This window comes from Haliaeetus leucocephalus, unplaced genomic scaffold (genome assembly GCF_000737465.1).
Source record: "Haliaeetus leucocephalus isolate CR32 unplaced genomic scaffold, Haliaeetus_leucocephalus-4.0 Scaffold351, whole genome shotgun sequence".
In the NCBI taxonomy this organism is placed as follows: Eukaryota; Metazoa; Chordata; class Aves; order Accipitriformes; family Accipitridae; genus Haliaeetus; species Haliaeetus leucocephalus.
In genome coordinates, this window is record NW_010972787.1 from 8,689,187 (window position 1) to 8,708,912 (window position 19,726).

The window sequence follows — 19,726 nt, forward strand, 5'->3', positions numbered from 1 at the left end:
CCCCCGCCCCGCCCGCAAGCCCCGGCGTCCCCGGCGGCTGGGCGGGATAATGGCCGCCGAGCGCCCGGCGGAGGCCTGAGGGAGCGGGGCGGGCGGTGGTCCTCGCCCCGGTCCTGTCAGCCCTCGGGGCGGGAGACCGCGGTCTCGGCAGCCGGGAAAGCGGAGGGAGAGGGGGGAGACGGGGTCGGGCGCGAACGCCAGTCGTTTGGTGGCGTTTTTCTTCCCTCTGTCCGGGGAAATGCCCAGCATGCGGCTCAGGCAGCGCCAGAAATTAATGGGAAATAACGCTGCACAGGTCTGGGCCCAATGAAAGGGTTTTGGCCGTGCGGGGTGAACTGTTGGTGTGTGAAGCTTTTCATGACCTGGGAAACACAAATGTGCAGGGTTTGGGGGTTTTCTTTTAAACACTTCTTTTGGATGGAAAGTGGCACGGTTTTAAAGAAATGCTTTGACCCGCACGTGAAGGGAGGCAGAGCATGGCGGGGCCCCGTCTTGAAAGAGTGCCTAGCCTGTATTTTGGCACCCTTGATAATTGCGACCTGTGCTGTGTGTAAACTAGTTTGCAAGAATCCAACTTGAGACAGGACAGAAGAGCTTAGAATAATCAGTCTTAATCATCACTGATCAAGTCAATGGAGTCAATTAGCCAATATATACTGGCTAGTATTTTAGTTATCTTACAATGGTCCGGATTCATGCTTAAAAATGTTTGATGTTGCAGTTTTCCAACAAGGCGTTTCAGATTGGTTCATGGCTTTCTCAAGGTAAAGCTTTTAAGGGGTGGACTGAATTAATCTAACAGCCTAATGCTGCCAAGAGGGGCATCTCCTCCATCAGGGTCTCCCTGTTGACTTCTCCGGCTGCTCCAGTGCCAGCTCTGACATTAGTGTCCCATGAGCCAGTCCAGCTCCTCAAACCTAGAAAACTTACTTCAAGGAAAATGTTCAATGTTTGCAGTTTCTGCTGGTTGGTGAGCTGAAACGGCTCACCAGCTGCTCAGAAAAGCACCAGAGGTGATGCAAGGGACAGGGTGAAACTGGGAGCGATCAGTGTGCTCTTAGATCAGCTCGCCATTTCATGGGACCTAGTGCTCAGTAGGGGAGCTATAGAATCACAGAACGGTTTGGGTTAGAAGGCACCTTAAGGATCATCTAGTTCCAACCGCCCTGCCATGGGCAGGGACACCTTCCACTAGACCAGGTTGCTTTAGTCCTAAGGTGGTAGTGCAACACTAGAATGAGCAATCTAACACCTTGCTGATACTGGAACAGCAGGGTCACTGATCCTGCAGGGTCTAGTGTCTGGGGGTAAAACAGTAGGATGGAGAGCAAGAAGTTTGCTTCTTATGATCAGTCATTTTCATTTCACTTGTCCAATATATATTAGAGCAGGAGGTGCTTTTTGACAGTCTCAAGTTATAACTGATGCTGTCATCTAATCAGTGAATTACCACTTGAGGTGTGGATTGAATTCAAAATTGTCTGAAATACTTTAATCAAGAAACAAATTTAGAAGAGTGCTGCACTGTAACTGCATTTAAATTTAGCTGCTCATTTTGCCTTCTGGATTTACTGAATGCTACCTTTTTAAGATACATATTGAAAATTCCATACCAAACCAATAATTTAAGTAATGACCTGGACCTAGGTTAGCATTCATAGCTAACTCAATGTACTGAATCTTAACAGCAAAGGTGTTAATCGGTAACCATTTTTCTTGTTACCAGTTTTTGTGAAGAACTGCTTCAAGATTAACTTAACCAGCCTACTGAATAGTTCCCAACTAGAGGAACCTTCTATGTTTCTGTCATAGACATACCCAAATACTGTTCTCTTATTACTTCAGAAGAAGTCCTAGTCTTGCCCCTCACTGATCCGTACAGTAGTGCCACATCATAAAAAGGCCAAGCACAGAGTAACCAATTTTCATTTCATCTTTATTTCCATAAATCAGTTACACTTCAAGTGGTTAGATCCTTTGTTTCACATTTCTCAACCTAAGTACACACCTACAGTAGCTACCACAAAACGGGCACCTATGACCATTCTAATAGACTTTAGTTGTTACTGTATTTTTTCAATCTGATGCAAGTATCATTTGCTAACAACCATTTATAGTCATTTTCTCCATTTACATTAAACAGAGGTAAGTTGTAAATACATGGTGTTCTGTTTGCTGCAGGTCCAGCCAATATCAGAATGTGCAGCAGCTTTAAAACTCAATAATGAACTGTTAAATAAGTAGCAGTGTAAAAGCATCTCAAGGGTTCTACGTGTGGAGTTATTTCACACTGCACTAGGAACAGGATGAAAAACCTACACAGTAGTGTCTATTCTATTCCACACACATCTCTTCACTAAAAGGGCTTGTCTTCATACCCTTTAAAGACATACCTTGTGCAACTATTAATTTAACAGAATAAAGATGCTGACTGTTAGAACTACTTGTTAAAGCAAATACATATTGTCTTCCACTAGGAGGCCATGCTACATACACTGAATCTTTCTGGATTGGCTGAAAAGTACAGAATGCTTAGAAGTTCCTAGTGTCCTCTACAGAATGTTTTTACAGAAAAATACTTTATGCAAAAACATACCCTCTCTAAATAAAAATCTCAATTTCAAAGAATCTTTGTATATTCCTTATGGAGAATACATTTTTCTAGAATTGTAAATACCCTCTTTTAGAAGAAATGCTTGATATCTTTGGTTTGCTTATATGCTGGATGGGGAAAAAAAAAAGTTTTAAAGGGAGTAACTACCTAGTCACCTGAGGTTCATCTTTCATTTCTTCTAACATGAACTTTGGATAAGATTAGCTGTTTGCTAGCTGCAAAGGGAAATTCTCTACAAAACAATGAAACACAAAGCTTATTTTAGTAGTGCATATTAAATAAGACAAGGCTGGTTTAATAAAACTAACTCTTAATGATAGTCAAAAAACAAAACTAGTAATCCTACTTGTTCCAGAATTAGTAATCCTATTTGTTCTGTATCACCATCTTCTTTACAAATATAAAGTATTACAAAAATATTCACAATAGTATTTCTATATTAATCTATTATTCCATATTATATTTTGAGAAAGTGCTTAGAGGCAAGTTTATTAACCAAAAACTCATATCCTTCCAGTGGTCTGAAGTCCTGATCCAGTTGTTTAAAACCCTTGTTCAATACAGAACAAGGAGGCAAGACAACTTTCATCTTTCCTTCTACAAATGCCCTCCCTATTTTTACATTTTGATGTCAAATTAAGTAACAGTTGCTTGAAAAGTACAGCGTGATTTGTGTTAAATCGCAGGTTAGCAATGCAGTTACTTCTAAATAAGAAGTTTCATCTCTAATGTAAGGCTTTGAGAAATATTTCATTGCTTTCATTTTTTATCCTTCTTCTCATTATCCAACACTTTATATTCATCTAACACAGCATGGCCGGTTTCCTTTGCAGTTCTCTTTACAACAGCTTTGATACCAATATTGTCAATGTTAAATGCTGTCACACCAACATTGATGGCAGAATTCATAGCGTTGTCTGTGGCATGGCCAGCGTCATCTCCATACCTAAAGAAAGATAGCAGTTTTGTAGATTTGTATGGTTAGTATTTTAATATTCACTGGAATTCTTCTGAAAGCAGAAATTTAAGCATTACCAAGAACAAATAATAAGCACACAGCCTGAGTGCCTAAAGAATAAAATTAGAAATTACCAAACTATTTGCGTAAGGGCTGGTCCTCTATCAGACAGGTTACTCTTTAAAGATACCAATATGCTTCTGCCCTTTTTCCTCAAAAAAACTTTCAGTCTTTCTCCCTCCTTCCTCTAGTTTTGAAGAGTAGAAGGCTTATCTATTGAACCATAAGAAGAGCCAAGGGAGGGAGGAAGTTGTGTGCAATAACCCCTAAGTACTTTTTCACATAAGTTCTTAGGTAAAATTCTTGATACCCTCTATATCCCCATGTAAGTCCTCACAGCCGGACCCTTGCAGCTGCTAAACCTTCTCAGTATGTACCATGGGTGGCAGCACTGAGGAGGAGGGAGGGCAAACACTGTCCTGCCTTCTCACCTGTTACAGAAAAAGGGACTGGAATCACCTCAGGCATATTTTGTCTCAGCTGGTACCACCACTGCCAGAATGGTGCTTGGTTAGGACTTGTCCTGTATCACCTTTGCCTGTGTCTGCATGGCATAATATGATACTACATCTGGTGTAAACAGCAACACATTGGCGTGTTAGTTCAAAGTCCCAAAAGTAGACTCTCTGAGGTAGGGCACCATGGTGCTCAAACAAATTAACCCAGACAGTCTAACAGGTCTCCTGGGTACAAAGAATTGCTGACACAGCTATGATCATATATTGGAGGTAGCAAGGTCCCTACAAAAAAATTCCATTGTGCAGTGAAAACTTATATGAAGTAACCTGGAATCAAAACAGTGGCAAAGGGGAACAAGGGGAAGAAAAAAGAGAAGTCATACAAAACCCCAAAAGGCTCAACGAAGCTAACTTGAGGATATGATGGAAATTATCAAGAGATAAAACCTCTGGTCTCTCCACTGGGCTGTGGGTCGGGCTTCTTTATGCTTTAGGTGGCAAGTCAGCAGTCTTATATTAATTACTCAACTGTAAAGAAAGGTACACATCTACACCAGCAGAGGGAGCATACTGAAGGAGGACAAGAGTATAGTGAGAGCAGGAACTCCAACTGTTCTGGGCAGCCAGCCATTTCTCCAGAGAGCACTGTAATCAGACAAACCAGGCCAAAGGGAAGTATTTCTGGCAGCATCAGAATCCCAGCAGTTAGTAAAGTTAGTTTTTCCCTGTGCTTCTTACAACCAGAGATTCTTTGAGGACCTTGAAATAAGGCTAGAGAGAAGCACAGAATATCAGAGAATCCAAAAATCTATCGCATTATCAGTACAGCAGCCACGGCATAATGGCTGGAACCAACAGCGAAACCAAATAAAAAGAATTAGTGCTTTTTTTGTTTTGTTTTTAATTCTCTGATAGAGCAACAGCCTTGAATCACCAACATTGGATTTGCAGATCACAGAATTAATCTCACAGCAAAAGTGCAGTATTTGTCAATATGGTTAGTTATTTTCACCTCAGAAACATCATAAGCCAGTTTTATATAACATCACTAAAATAGGTAACCTCATTTAAAAGTAAGACTATAGCTTATCCAATACAGTTAGACTAACAATTTCTTAATATTTGATAACTGATTTTTCAGTTTGCCTGTCCCAATTGCATCATTTGTAACTTTTTTTTTAAGAAAAAAGTTGGGCAGATGTAGATATTGCAGTTATTAAAATCATTGTAAAAAAACCACCAAGGTAGTAGCATGGTAATTTGGCAGAAATGTTACTTCTGAAGCTACGTTTTCCCCCAATTCTGATCAACATGCACATATGATGAGCATCTCTTTGTAATTCCATCAGCAAAGGTATTGCAGCTAAATTTTAGCTGAGTTTTTTGTTAATTTAGAGACACTGTGATGATGCTCCTTTCACTTTGTTTCCATTAAGTGGAATTTAGCTCATTCACTGAAGTATTCTGACTGGCAGAAATCTTTGTCACCGAAACAAAAAACAGCTTCCAAAAAGAGATATTATGTAGAATTTTAACACATTTATATAGATAGATTTTAAAGATCATGTATCAAATATTTTCAATTGTATTGTAATTAACTGCAACATTTAATTACTTATTGTTTTTCACGGTCAGTGGCTGTTGACTGCTGATCTCCATATTTCCTATTTTTATATCTAGAACAAAAACATTAATGTGGATTTATGTGAAATGAGTACCCACACAATACCTCCTGACATTCCTACGGAAAACAAACATTAGCAATGAAGCACCACTGACTAGAACTTCACTATCCAACCTCCTATTTGAAATGCATCACAACACAACTCTGAATGCCAATCCACTTCATACTGTATGCTGATCTTTACCTTGTTACCTTCTGCTAGTAGCCTGTATGCACCTTCAACAATCCTTTTTAACATCTTTTTTGCTACACTTATCACTCATTCCATTTAACCTATATGCTTTTGCTTACCCTTCACTTTCTATTACACCTATTGCACTTTTTTGGAGGGGTGCATTTCCTACATTTTGCAGTTATTTCAATATATTCCCTTATTCTCCACAGCATCTTCCAGTACATGCATTCAACTTTGGTCTTTCCATCACCTTAGTAACATCATCTTAACCCCAAATGTTACTATCCTCTTCCCCCACTATCTTTTTCTAAGAACACCTGTATTTTGCAAGTCGAGGCTATGCTATTATTGCTATTTACGCCTTAGATTTCCTTACACAATCTTCTTTTTTGTACCTCCTCGCTTTAATCACACCTGCTGATAGATGAAGTTCTTTCTTTTTTCTTAAATTTAGCTAAATTTACATAAATTCAGGATCAAGCTGAGAGGTTTAAACTGGTAACTTTTTTCGTAACGACATTATACTGTAGAGCAAAGATTATAAATCTGAACATCATTTGTAACATAGCCTGAAGCTGTAATACTTCTAGAAGAGAACTAAAAAAATACTTGCCACAATCATTCACTCATTTCATGTTTTTACTCACAGATGCTCATTACTGTGCACTTAGCAGCTTACCATGTGCTGCATAATTAGAGAAAAGCAGGTATTTCAGTTAGTTTCCCTGCACTTCCATAGGCTTTTTTTTTGCCAGTATTCAAACACAATGACAATATGCTGTAGAAGATGAAACCAATAAAAACATAACTTACTTGTATTTGACAGTTTTTACAGTCTCAGTTGAAACACTTTTAGCAATGCACTTCGCTGCGCTTTCTAAACCTTGCCACACTGTTGAAAACCCTGTGAAAACGAACAGCTTATTTGAGTTCATAGCATTGAAAAATATGCAATTAAAAAAGTATAAGGAATTTTTATTACCTTGAACTCCACTTGCTGCTACCACCAGAGCACCGTCAAAAGTGGATTTGCCATCTTTATCTTTCTTAAGGGATTCTGGAACTAATTTGCTGCCATGCTTCTTCACATGCGGAGCCAGCTCCTTTCCAACACAGCTTGCTATAGAACACACTCCCTCAACTACCATAAAACAATAGTATGCAGATTATTTAGTAAGAACATCTTTCTTTAAAAGTCCTTACTTCTAATTAAAAGCTTCACTGAAGTCTTAAGTGTTGCTTCTATTTAAATATGCTTATTTGAAAGACAGACTTTAATCCACACTTAAGTACCCAACTGATACAGAAGCAACCTTATTTTTCAGATTCTCCACAGCTTCAATTCCTAAGAAACAAGTAAGGTTGGTCTTACAGCTAAAAAGCACTTTACGTCTCACATTCTAATTTCAAGAAGCTGTTCCCATTGCTTTGTTAACCTCAACCTGCAGATAGGGAACAAGCTGTGTTTCTTCCCTGACTTGTCTTCTGGAGAAGTCTCTCTCACAATCATTCCAGCTCTTCAAACTAGTTTTGTAACATCCAGCACAATTTGTTGTTAAGCTTGGACAAGTCACTAGACACTACATAGAAACATTAATGTAAATAAATAACAGAATGAAGTTACTGAGAGCTGCTAGGGTTACCAAGCACCACTGAACACCACACTGTTTCTATCTGGAAGTTTATACATAGTCTAATAGACTTGTTTCAGGTGTGCATATTTAAAAACATGCACACACACGTTACATTCTCTAGTGGTACAATATGGTAGTAACGAGTGACAGTACAGCTTTTAAAATACATGGTTATCAACTTCAGAAGAAAGAGAGACACAATTTTGAATTAACTGTCTAAAACTTAGAAAAGCATGCCAAACTTAAGGCTGTAAAGACTATTCTTTTAGGAAGCAGAAAGATGCCTCAAGGTCATATAATAAATATTAATCCTAAAGTATGTCTCTCACAGGAAGTAACTAAGCACAAGCTACTGATCTCTGGATTTCACCAGGTCAGTCCCTCCTCTAGTTCACTGGCTACAGAAACCAGCTCTTATTTTACAGAATATTTATTAAAGGCAAAAACATAATATACTATGAGATGGAAATTTTTACCTAAGAATTGGCTGACTTTCACAGCTCCTCCTGTAGCCTGTTTTGCTACATGAAGTCCCTTTGCTACAGTTGGGTTGACTTCCAGAGGTTTTTCTTCTGGTTGAATGTGTTCTCGCAGTTTAGAAGCTCCTTTGTGGATAGCTTTACCAGTATATTCTGCTCCTTTTATTAGGCCCCAGCTTACCCAAGATGCACCTTCAAGGCAAAAATTGTTTTTCTTAGAAGGTACAATTCTACAGGCTATGATTCCTACAGCTTTCCCTCCTCTGCCTCTGCAACACTGACTTTAGAAACATTCCTGATTACAGAGTCTGCAATTATACTCTTCCTTGAATGGGTCAGCATGAATTGCTACAGTGATTTCTGCTCCTACACCGCCCACGTTTTTTTCAATTCACTTATTTAAGTTTAATACAGCCAGCCCTCATCCAAACGTCAGCTTAATACAGGTACTCAGTTTTTAAATAGCTATCCAAGCCCCAGCTGGGTCAGAAGTGATAGAACTGCACATCTCAATGCTATTAACATTCTGAAAACATACAACCCAACACTCTAGCCCTCCTAGCAGATTCATACTTATTGAAATCAGCTGGTGGTCATTAGTATATTCCAAAGGTTCTCAGAGGAAAAAAAAAAGTTTATCTGCAGAAATCACAATAGATGCCTGTTTTAATATAACTGCTCATACAGGAGTAAAGTTGTTCTATCACAGTGGTTTGGGTCACAGGGGGTGATCCCCTAACACACAGTCAAATGAGGAGCCTAACTCATTTGCAATGAACAAGGGTGTTGGCAATGGATTTAAGTTCTGCACTGTTTTTATAAAGCTCATCAAACTATCCTTTAGAAGATCACAGCTGGAACTGGTGAACGACTACTTCCGACCACTCAACTTCTACCAGCACACATGCATTTAGGTGAAAATACTGTTTAAATGTTACTCACGGAGGTTTATATCCAACACAATCCTCTTACTACAACAGTACCTGACAAGATTCCATGGGCAACTTTCTCACTCCATTCTGGCAACTGATTTTCCGCTCCTTCAGGTTGTGGTTGGATATGTACAGTCTGCGGCAAGTTAACTGCATCACTAGAGGCTTCTGAAGGCTAACAAGTGAAAGTAAACATCTGAGAATCTACTTCACAACATATCATCAGGGTTTCTGTTTTAGGTGTTTCAGGTTATACAGATCCATTGTCAAATAATGCTAATGTTGTGTATTCCTTGGGTAAGTGTGCAGAAACTCAAGGGAAATTTGTGATTCAATTACTTTTGCACAGAAATGCTATGCGTTCAAAGAACCTTGTCAGACAGCTCAGCATTTTCTGTACACTTTCTTCATCCAGTTACAATGAAAAGATTTGCTTGCCAACACGGCCATATGGTCAAATAGCTAAGTAGGGAAAACTTACAGTACAAGTTAACTAGCAAAAAAGATAAGAGACTTGTCTATCTATCATTTTTATCTTCTCAGAGGGAAGTCAACTCTCTTGTTTTTCAGTATGGGATCTTCAGTCTTCAGTCAGAGAATCCAGCTGCACGAAAATAATGCAGCTGTTCTGGTTGTTTTGCTCCTCATCCTTTCCTCCCAAATTCAAAAATAAAGGAGATTATTCATTCTTTGTGCTGTTGATGCTTTTGCAGACTAGCACAGCCAAGGAACACATCAAGCTGTGCATGCTACTGCTCCCCATTTAAAGCTGGGTGGATAGGATCTGTGTGATTTCATGTCAAACACTAGAGTTTCTGGAGCACCTCTCCCATGAAGACAGGCTGAGAGAGCTGGAGTTGTTCAGCCTGGAGAAGGCTCCGGGGAGACCTTACAGCAACCTTTCAGTACCTAAACAGGGCCTACAAGAAAGCTGGACGGGGACTTTTTACAAGGGCATATAGTGACAGGACAAGGGGTAATGGCTTTAAAATGAAAGAGGGTAGATTTAGACTAGATGTAAGGAAGAAGTTCTTCACTCTGAGGTTGGAGAGGCACTGGAACAGGTTGCCCAGAGAAGCTGTGGATGCCCCATCCCTGGCAGTGTTCAAGGCCAGGTTGGATGGGGCCTTGAGCAACCTGGTCTAGTGGAAGGTGTCCCTGCCCATGGCAGGGGGGTTGGAACTAGGTGATCTTTAAGGTCCCTTCCAACCCAAACCATTCTAGGAATCTATGAGTAGATGTTGATCATTCAAACATATCAACCACCACCACCACAGTCTGGTTAGTGTTTCTAAAAAGTGTTAACATCACGTTACACAGTTTACAGACAATGTATAATTAAACTTTAATTACAGAAATGAAAAAAATTGTAATAGATTTAGGTTCCTGTTCAAGACCCTATTTTTAGGACTTTCCCAATGTAAAAGTTAAAAAAAAAAAACCACCAAAAACCCAAAACATTTCAATGATTCAAAACACTTCTAGTTATCAATGGATAGAAAGAAAAAACCTTTTTATTTAGTCTTGAAGAGTCTAAATGAAAGCATGCATAGATTAAACCTATCAACAGAATAGAATACAGCATATAGAATAATTGATATTACATGGAATTCTTAGATTCCCCTGAAATATTTACTGGAAATAAAAGCCAGGTATTGCACTAAGATGACTGTTGCAGTAAAACAAAACAAAACCAACATTAACAGAAAAGATTAGATTAAGACTTAGACAGTTGCTACCCGGAAGATTAACAGTGTATCACTGACATGTACTACATCACCAATTACTGCTTGACAGCAGTGTGAAATCTCATGTTCAAGAAATGTCTTTTGCATGTGACCAAAACACTCTGGTGGCTGGGCAGGAGAAATAAACTTAATACACAGCTATAGCTAAAAAACAAACAAACAAAACAATAAAAAAACCTAAACTATGTTCCATATATAATTTAGTTATCCCAGAGTTTGGGTCACTATGTAGAAAACCAGTCAACACTTCTAAGGACTATACTAAGGAGCAGAAATGGATTCTCTGAGACAGGTGACTCAATACTATAATTACATTAAATATAGATGTTAATTAGATCCTCATGAATACTATATAAAACAGAAGACACATTAAATGGCCATCAGACTAGGCTTTGAAATATTTGTGCTGTATCACTGTTTTTAAAACTTCAGAAATCTGCTGATTTGCAAAACGTGGTAGCCTGCAGTAGCTGAATCAGCTCTTAACAACAAAAACCCAAACAAACAAAAAAACCAAAACCAAAACCAAAAAAACACAGGGCACAGCATACATTGCTGCTGTCAATTGAGTCTGGAATCTCAGCAGTTCTAACATATATTTCAGTGACTTTTTTTTTTTCTATAGAATTTTGGAATCACTGTCCTGGAATTTACCTGGACTTTGTGGCCAGACATCTGTTTAAATTTATCTTCAAAATGCACTCTCTCAGTTGCTGGGAGCTCTGAAGATAACCCTACTCTCTCATGGGATCCTGGCACCTGTGACATCGTATCAGGGAACATTAACAAAAACATGGAATTTTAGGACAAGAAGGAACTAATGAGATACCGAATTTTAACTACTTCTATGCAGGAAAGATGACAGAGTTTTATCAAATAAGTCCTGCACTGAAACATCACATCATTCTGTAGTACTTCTCCCTTTTAAGTAAAAATTAGTGGCCTCCTGTGCTAGAGAAATTCCCTGCTGAACAAAACAGAATTTATACCATAACAGAATTCTGCCCACATGGCATGCTGCAAACTGGTCCTTCATCATCACTGCATTCAAATCTTGGTGATTCAACAAGATTCTATCTTTCATGAAACAATATAATCCCACTATGAGCTTTTAAGTAGTTACTGATTACCATACTTCCTGAAATAGTGCTCCAGTGCTCTTACAGTAACATTTTTCACCTTGTTTCCAGTTACTGTATCTTACTGCACCTTTGTAAGACTATGGTTTTTTTCTCTTTTCTCTATCTGTCAATATCTTACTGCAATAAGGCACTAGATTTAACTATTTTGAGATCCCATTTGAAGGCAGACTGTTGAGGTACACACTATTTTCACAGGTCTGCTTCTCTGAAGTGGTTTAACATTTTTGAACTGTGAACACATTTGGGCACAATATTCCAGGACTGGTATCATCAAAACTACAGTGTGTTCATGTGTGTGCACACAGAGGAAAAAATGTGCTTTCTCCTGAACACAAAATTTCATTTTGGGTCCTATGTTATCTTTTGGAAAAGTAGGGAAAATATACAAAATGGTCTTCAATTCCTCTCCGTGCTCACAGTTTATTATTTTAAAATTTCTGTCCTCCCATCTCACAGGGCCTACAGTTTCATTACTAGGTTGCTTAATCTTGGCTACTTTATCTATTTCTCACAGGTGAGCTTACCAAGCAAGACACAGAACTTTGCAGTTTTACACAACTAACTGTAAATGGGAGAATATATTTATCATTTACACCTTTTCTTATTGGCTTAAAACAGGCAGCCCAGAAATTTACCTGGATTCGAAGGTCAGACATCTGTTTTAAGAGATCCTCAAACAGCTCTCTGTCCGCTGCTGGAAGTTCTGAAGACAGCACTACTCCCACATAGGACCCTGGCATCTGGGACATCGTGTCAGGGAACATGTAGACTCCAGTATTGCAGCACAGAACAGGAGACTGGTTACACATTAGAGGATATAACCAGTCACAAACCTAGAAAAGATAAGTACATAAAGGAATAAAAGGATCCTTTTAAAAAGAAAGGCAGGCAGAATGTACTGATAAGCACCACAAACCTGATTTTCCATAAAGTTTAGCAAGAAAACCAAAAAAGCCCTACGCCATCTTGGGGGAAAAAAAAAAAAGAAAGAAAAAAACCCCACAAACCAAAAGCCCCATATGACTGTGGAAATATCATTCTTTATTGGTTCTGACAGTCTAATATGGAGAAAATACTAATTTTCACAGGACTATAATTCAGGCTGGTAGCCTCTTAACCGAGGTCTAGTCTTGAGACGCAGGTGTAGGAGCAGATGAAAAGCACTGCAAAACAAGTCAGGATTCACAGCGCCTGTAACTTCCTGTAGGTCTCAGAACAGGTTTATATGATAGGATAAAGAGAATGTACGGCTGTCGCTGGCTGACTGCTGAAGACTGCTAACACAGGTGGAGGTGAACCAGCAGACCCAAAAACAGGAAGCAGTTTTTGTTTGTTCCTCCAACTTTCCCCTTTGGTGAGACTACCAACAGCCAATCTTAGCAGCAACAAGGAGATCCAAAGTCAGAAACAAGACCAGAAACACAACGTATGTTACAGAACACGCCCACATGAAGCAAGCACGGACTGATAAAATTAAAATAATGCATCTTTTTTATTTGTAGATCAGGGTTTGGATTAACATGGGCCCTCAGATTCCAAATTATCAGTTGTCCTAACTGCAATATGTTATCACAACATCACCAGACGGAAGCAGGTAGCATGCAACCCTGTTTTACACTGACACATTACAACAGGTGAATCAACATGTCTTCTCTATGCGAGAAAAGGGAAGTTAATTTCATGAAATGAAAAGACATGTTAAGTCAACTCCTTTAGAAAATGCAATTCACCAGAACAGTCAACACTCGAAAACCTTGGGAAGATACAGAGGTGATTTTCGCAGAAAAAGTCATAAAGTGTATACTTGCAGAAAACCATTTTTTCCAACAGCTATAACATCCTTTATATTACCATACAGATATTTAGGCTTAGAAAAGCAAGAACTTAAGAAGATTGCCTTTTAAAGTTTTATGACAGTTCTTGGAATTTAATTAAAGGAGAAAATTATTTTCCTGTTACCTGAAGAAATGCAGGTGGACGACTCTGCACCGTCTCACTATCTGTATCCAAGAACTTCACAATGCGTAGATATCCAGGATATGAAGGAGCACTAACCTGCCCATCAGGAGTCACAAAGAATATTTGTACTCCTTGGGGAATCAGGATCAGCTCATCTGCATCCACTCCCAGGTTTTCAAGGGGAGGTGGCTGAGTACACTTACTGTAGTAGTCCTCACCTACAGAAGAAAACTCCCCAGAGTCTGTGCCATAAGACACAGTAAAATGGCCATTGGTAGCTTGAGGAGTATAGGCAGGAGGTGCTTCATTTGGCAGACAAAGAGGTGTTGCAGATGGTGGACTCATAGCTGGAATCTGCCCCTGGCTCACAGTTGCAACACTTCCATCTGCTGCAGGTGGCTGACTTGGTACAAACAGAGAATTAGGGGCAGGGGGTCTTTCTGGCTTTTCTTTGGAAGGAATGGGTGGGTACAACTTGGGCACCCCAGCAGGGGCATCCACCACAGCAGGACTTGCTTGTGCAGGTGGGGTGTTTTGTTCTAGAATGCCGAGTCGAGCACGAACGTTTCGGAGGGTCTCCCTCATCTTCTGTTGCATTTGCCTGGCAGACTCCCACTGGGACCCTACACATGCAGGACCCTGCGATGGAATGCTAACTCCTTGGAGCAAGTGCTCAAGCCCTTGCTTGTAATAATGTCTTGCCTCTTCCCTCTTACCCAGTTCATCTGTACTCAGTCCTTTATTGATAAAAATAAAGGCTCTCCTGTACTCTTCATTAATAGCTTTAATATTTTCATCTTCTTGCATAACTGGATCCTGCGGTTGTTCCATTACTGCAAACTGGAACAAAAATTAGTAAGGATATTCATAGATGAAGCCAAACAAAGTTTACCTTAGAACAAAACGCCTTCTAACTGGTTTCTAATGATGACCATACTGCAGAAAGCTATCTAGTTGCTTGGTGCAGTGTCTGATATGTTATGGTTATTGCCTGTTAACCTTCAGATTTAGAATACGTGATTCCAAGACAGCAAGGAATTTATAATCGTCACATCTAGTTACACCACAGACATGTATTTCTCAGAAGTTAAACATCAGAAGAATATAGACATGCTTGATACTAAACTTTCCATCTTAAAAAGTATTAAAATCAGTAGCAAATAGTGGAGTAAAAAAATATTTTAAAATCTAACTTTACTTTTGATAGTATTTAAAAAAAATCTCTAAGGTATTAAAAAATTCAGGAACAGCACTCAACATTTAAACAAATATTGATAAACTAGCATCAACACACAGAACTGGGAAGAAATACTTTCAACAGTTAAAGCTGTGCTTTACAAAACAAAAAACAGGGAATTACTTATCTCCTTTACAGTGTTTATAAGGTGAGAAAGACAACTGGTGTTTTCGCTTTCTTGCTCCCCAGATGACAAAAACTTGGAAGTACCAATATGTACAAAAGGTTGCAGGTTCTATGTCTATTTTGGAATTTATTCCTCAAACTGCCATGTGTATTTCAACAACTGAAGAGCAGAAGAGAATCCAATAGGTTTATCTGAACTCTAAAACGTGTAAAATCACTGTTTCAACTGAATGCAGATCTTCAGTCTTGGCCAAACACAGCAAATACAAATCATTCTTGGACTAGGATAGTGTTTACAACACAGAATGTAAAAAATTCCAGTGAAATTTTTTGCTGACAGCGTTGAGAGGCATTGTCAATTCAGAAAAATCAGGTTTTTATACTAGAAGGGAATAATGATCGTGGACAGCAAAAAAGGGATACTATATAAAAATGAAGGAGCATGGATTTTCACAAAAAACAATGATTCTCTGCTGGAAACTGGATGGAAGGAAGGAGAAAAATCTAGAGACGTCTGTCAATCACAATGATAGCAAGCTACAGAAAACATGGGAGTAAGTGAAATCTGAAATGCAAAAATAAAAATACTTCCATTAGACATACAGAAGCATTAATGCCACTGTACACAGCATTGGTGAGACCTCACAGGACACTGAGCCACATTCAAGAAAGCTGCACCAGAACAGGAAGAGGTGTGCAGATGGTTACTGATTTTTTTTTCTGGTGAACCAACTACTTTTCCCTAGAGAGAGGTAAGTTTGGCTTACCAAGCCAATAAATCAAAGGCTAAGAGATTGCATTAGTCTCTATAAATATACTTCTTTTCAGAAGAAAGTAAATCAGGAAAGAAGAAAATAACTACTGAAAGCCAAACTTTTAATAAAATCCTGAAATAGTACCCACATTTGAGTTTATTTAATGTCTCTTCTTGTTTTAGTCTAACTATCAATGAAGTAAAAAAAAAAAAAAAAAAAAATATATAAAATCTGGAAAATATCCTTCCTCTACTCCAACAAAAACAGAGAAACTTAAGAAGTGCAGGTCATGAAAAGATTTTAAAGAGGCAAAGATGGAATGCTGCACTCCCACATCTTTTATGATCAAAATGCAGATAGCACTTATGTGACTGATGCATCTGCATTCACATGACAGAAGTGCCATGTGATCTGGAACATGTCTGGATTTTTACGATGCAACAGAATCCAATTTCATGCAAAAGACAAGATGTGTGATTTCAGTCCAATGACAGAGGCGTAGCTAGGAATACGACAGGGATGGCTTGAGAAAGCAGCCCATGTGGTGCAGATCAGCAGCGACTTGAGCCACCAGGCTCACCGCCCATTCCCCACCATGTAGCAGAAAAACTAATCTTGGGCTGGAGGAGATTCTTCTGGCTGATTGCAGTCACTTGCTGCCAACTGGCTCAGCATCTTTGATTTAAGCTGAAGAACAACACTGGCATAAGTGTATATTTAATAACCACCAAGGACATCAAGTTTAGAAGTTATAACCATGCTTCTGACCAGCACAACAGCAAGCAATTATAATGAAAGTAACTGGAAAGAACTCTTAACAAGTGTGCAAGTGCAGCTGGATGCTTACATGAAAGATTAGACTTAACCACATCATGCATTTTATGATCTAGACATTAACTATTTAAGATATGCATAGTTGGATTATTTGCTAGCAAAAAAACCTAGGGACTCCCAAACCACATCATCTTGTGTCAACACTTGTATTTACTCATGAAAAGTCAATTTTTCCTTTTAAGAAGGGTATAAAGGTAAAAAACAATTCAACAGTAAAGAACTCCTATTTAAAAATTACTGCGGGTTCCCAAAACACAGAAAATGTTTAGAAGACTGAGAAAGACAGAGGAATTTAACCTAACATCACAGTTTACTTCTTTATGAGCAAAATTTAGTGGTTTGGCATTTTTAGTGCCTGTGAATCCAATTCTGTAAAAAGTCCCTTCTTAAGGCTTTAAGTAAACAATTCGTTTGTGTGAACACAACTGCAGTACCATAGTCTACTTTGCCCCATGTTTTTTGATTTGTTTTTGCTGGGGGAGGCTAAGGCAAAGATACTTTACAGATTTTAAATAATTCTTTTGCTAGTGATTGTTAGTATATAACAAGAAGAGACATCAAGTAAAATCCTAGCTACATTTCAACTTAATAGTGAATTAATTTACTATTCACTGTACACTCATCATACGGTCAACACCACTGTCCTTGCTAAAGCTCAGTCTTTATTAACACTAGAAAAGGTCTGTAAGAAAATGGAGATGTCAGCATGATCAGTGTATATACAGCACTAGTGTGTGGCCACGCATGGCAAAGATACAAAAGCTGGCTCAGCAGTTCAGAAGAGCAGGAGTGTTGCAACTCACCTCTGATTGTTTGAAACATCCCAAGTTTGCAGTGTATGTATAGTTACCACCAAACTATGCATTTGGGTGGCAAAGGACTTGGAAATGGAGGAAGGAGTTCACAGTGGATTTTAAGTTTAACACAAGATAACTAAAAAGTCAGCCTGAAGAGCTGAATTGAATTCATTCTTATTAACTGATTAAAATTAATACAAAATAATGGATAGTATAAAGTAAATAAGCCAACTGGATTGTTCCCTCACAACACAAGAAGAAATATTCTCTGAAACAGAACATTTAAGTAGCAATCTGACCATGTGAAAGGAAGATCCTCGGTCATTATTATTTTCAGTGTATGATCTTAATATAGTATTTAAACACCCTGCATGTTTTAATGTTTATCTGTAATCCATTTCTGCACAATGCAGAGTCTTATTTCCTCTGTTTTAAAGCTGGAATGAATGGCAAAGTGTATATTACTAAATATGAGAGCTGCAAACCAACCTTTGGTCCTACGGCTGGTACAGACTCGCCCAGATCTGTACTACTTAGCGCTAAGTAAGATTTAGAGGAACTTGTCTGGGAGAAGGCTGGCCCAAAACAGAGCTAAGAAAAGAGCTGATGGGCACTGTAGATAATCACAGATCAACCCAGTACTTGAGCTCATTCCTTGGCCCCTTTTCATTTATCAGTACAGATACACTCTGTGGTTTTAAGTGACTTGACCAAGAGAGGCCACGGTGCAACAGAGAAACTTGAGTTCAATTTGATACTGTATGCTAACATCTCAACTATCTAGCTGACCATCCTTCCTCTGAAGCAGCAACCCCCCCTTCATTAAAAAATAACATCTATTTAAAAAAAAAATGTAGCTCAATGATGGACCTTACTACCAGAAGGTAACCATGAAGCCTAAAGCTTATTAAGAGGATTAAATATCCTGACTGACAGAGGTAGGACACTCTTTCCAACTCACTATTTTTGAAACCTTGGGGGTGTAGGGGAAGAAAAAGCAAAACCAAAACAAACCCCTTAATCCACGAGCTCTTCCTATGTGACAGCTGTTTTTCTATCAGCCACTGATTTCAAAGATGAAGAGGATGAAGGAGAACTACCATGCCGACAGAAGTGTTTTAAGCCTTATTTCTGTAGAGAAAGAGCAATTAAGAAAGTATTAGTAACTTTCAAGAATTTAGAGAACAAACTGAATTAAAACAAACGTTACGAAGGATTTAAACTAATACAAGCCAGGTACTAGCTGATAAATTTACATTTTTTTGCTTTTAGTTTATTTAAATTAGTTTGTTTAAAGCAGCCCTTAAATTTTTCATTAAATGGTGGCCTACTGCTAGTTTTTAAGCACCTAAGGCTAGATAATATCAAAGACTAGACAACAGAGAAAATCAGTGATCTGATCTAACACGGTAATTCTTACTCTTAAAATTACCGAAGACTTCAGTAAACTCCCATCTTCTGACATTTTCAACTCACACCATCTTCTCAGGCCGGTATCCCAGCACCTACGTTCACCCAGCCAGCACGTCTAATTTTCCTCTTCTCAGTACCACTGCTGCCCCACCAAGCCTTGTTTTGTCCAAATAAATGGAACTCCTACCTGACTCCTTGGCCTGTATTTCCACCACATGCTCTCAACGCGGGGCTTTTAGGCTTTGAGTGCCTACTTGGCACTTCTCTAAAAAAGAAAGTGAAAAACCAGTAGGGCACAGGTAATTCCCTTCATCACGCAGCTGTGCTGCCCAGCTCTTCGTTCTGCACAGCGCTCAAGTACAAACACGCTGTCGCTATCTGCCGTTCTGCGGCCAAAGGTTCTAGCAACATCGTGGAAAACTTAACCGTTACGTAAGGCTGCCATTTAATACTTTTTCATTAGCTGCGTGCCTGCCAGCGCCCTTCTCCGTGTTCAAAGCAGCCAGGCCCAAACCGACGCGAAAAAAGGCAAACTGCACGGGGCAGCTTTCCGAAGCATTTTGACAAATAACCCCTCGGTCCCACAGTAAGACGCCCCAAACGGTTATTTATTACCGCGGCTGCTCGACTCGGGCCTCACCACAGCCCTCCCCGCTGCTCCCCCGCCTCACAGCCCGCGTTGGAAAGGCGGCACCTCCACACCCCCCCCACGCACCCCCCA

The 19,726-nt window shown here is 39.2% G+C and overlaps 1 protein-coding gene across 5 annotated transcripts; it reads right to left on the minus strand.

The window, feature by feature from the left end:
• Positions 1-1,981: 1,981 nt before the first annotated feature.
• Positions 1,982-19,482, minus strand: SPG20 (spastic paraplegia 20 (Troyer syndrome)). 5 transcript variants are annotated; one of them, XM_010572754.1, is made up of 10 exons: positions 19,193-19,482; positions 18,607-18,723; positions 13,844-14,683; positions 12,520-12,717; positions 11,397-11,501; positions 9,046-9,169; positions 8,060-8,254; positions 6,932-7,090; positions 6,763-6,853; positions 1,982-3,560 (listed from the first exon to the last, which is right to left on the minus strand). In XM_010572754.1, exons 3-10 carry the CDS (start codon positions 14,672-14,674, stop codon positions 3,374-3,376), a joined length of 1,890 nt encoding a protein of 629 aa, XP_010571056.1. In that variant the 5' UTR covers positions 14,675-14,683; positions 18,607-18,723; positions 19,193-19,482; the 3' UTR covers positions 1,982-3,373. The 5 variants fall into 5 exon arrangements, with proteins under 5 accessions (XP_010571056.1, XP_010571052.1, XP_010571055.1 ...); XM_010572750.1 differs by lacking the exon at positions 18,607-18,723; XM_010572753.1 differs by lacking the exon at positions 19,193-19,482 and having other exon boundaries at positions 18,607-19,176.
• Positions 19,483-19,726: the final 244 nt, after the last annotated feature.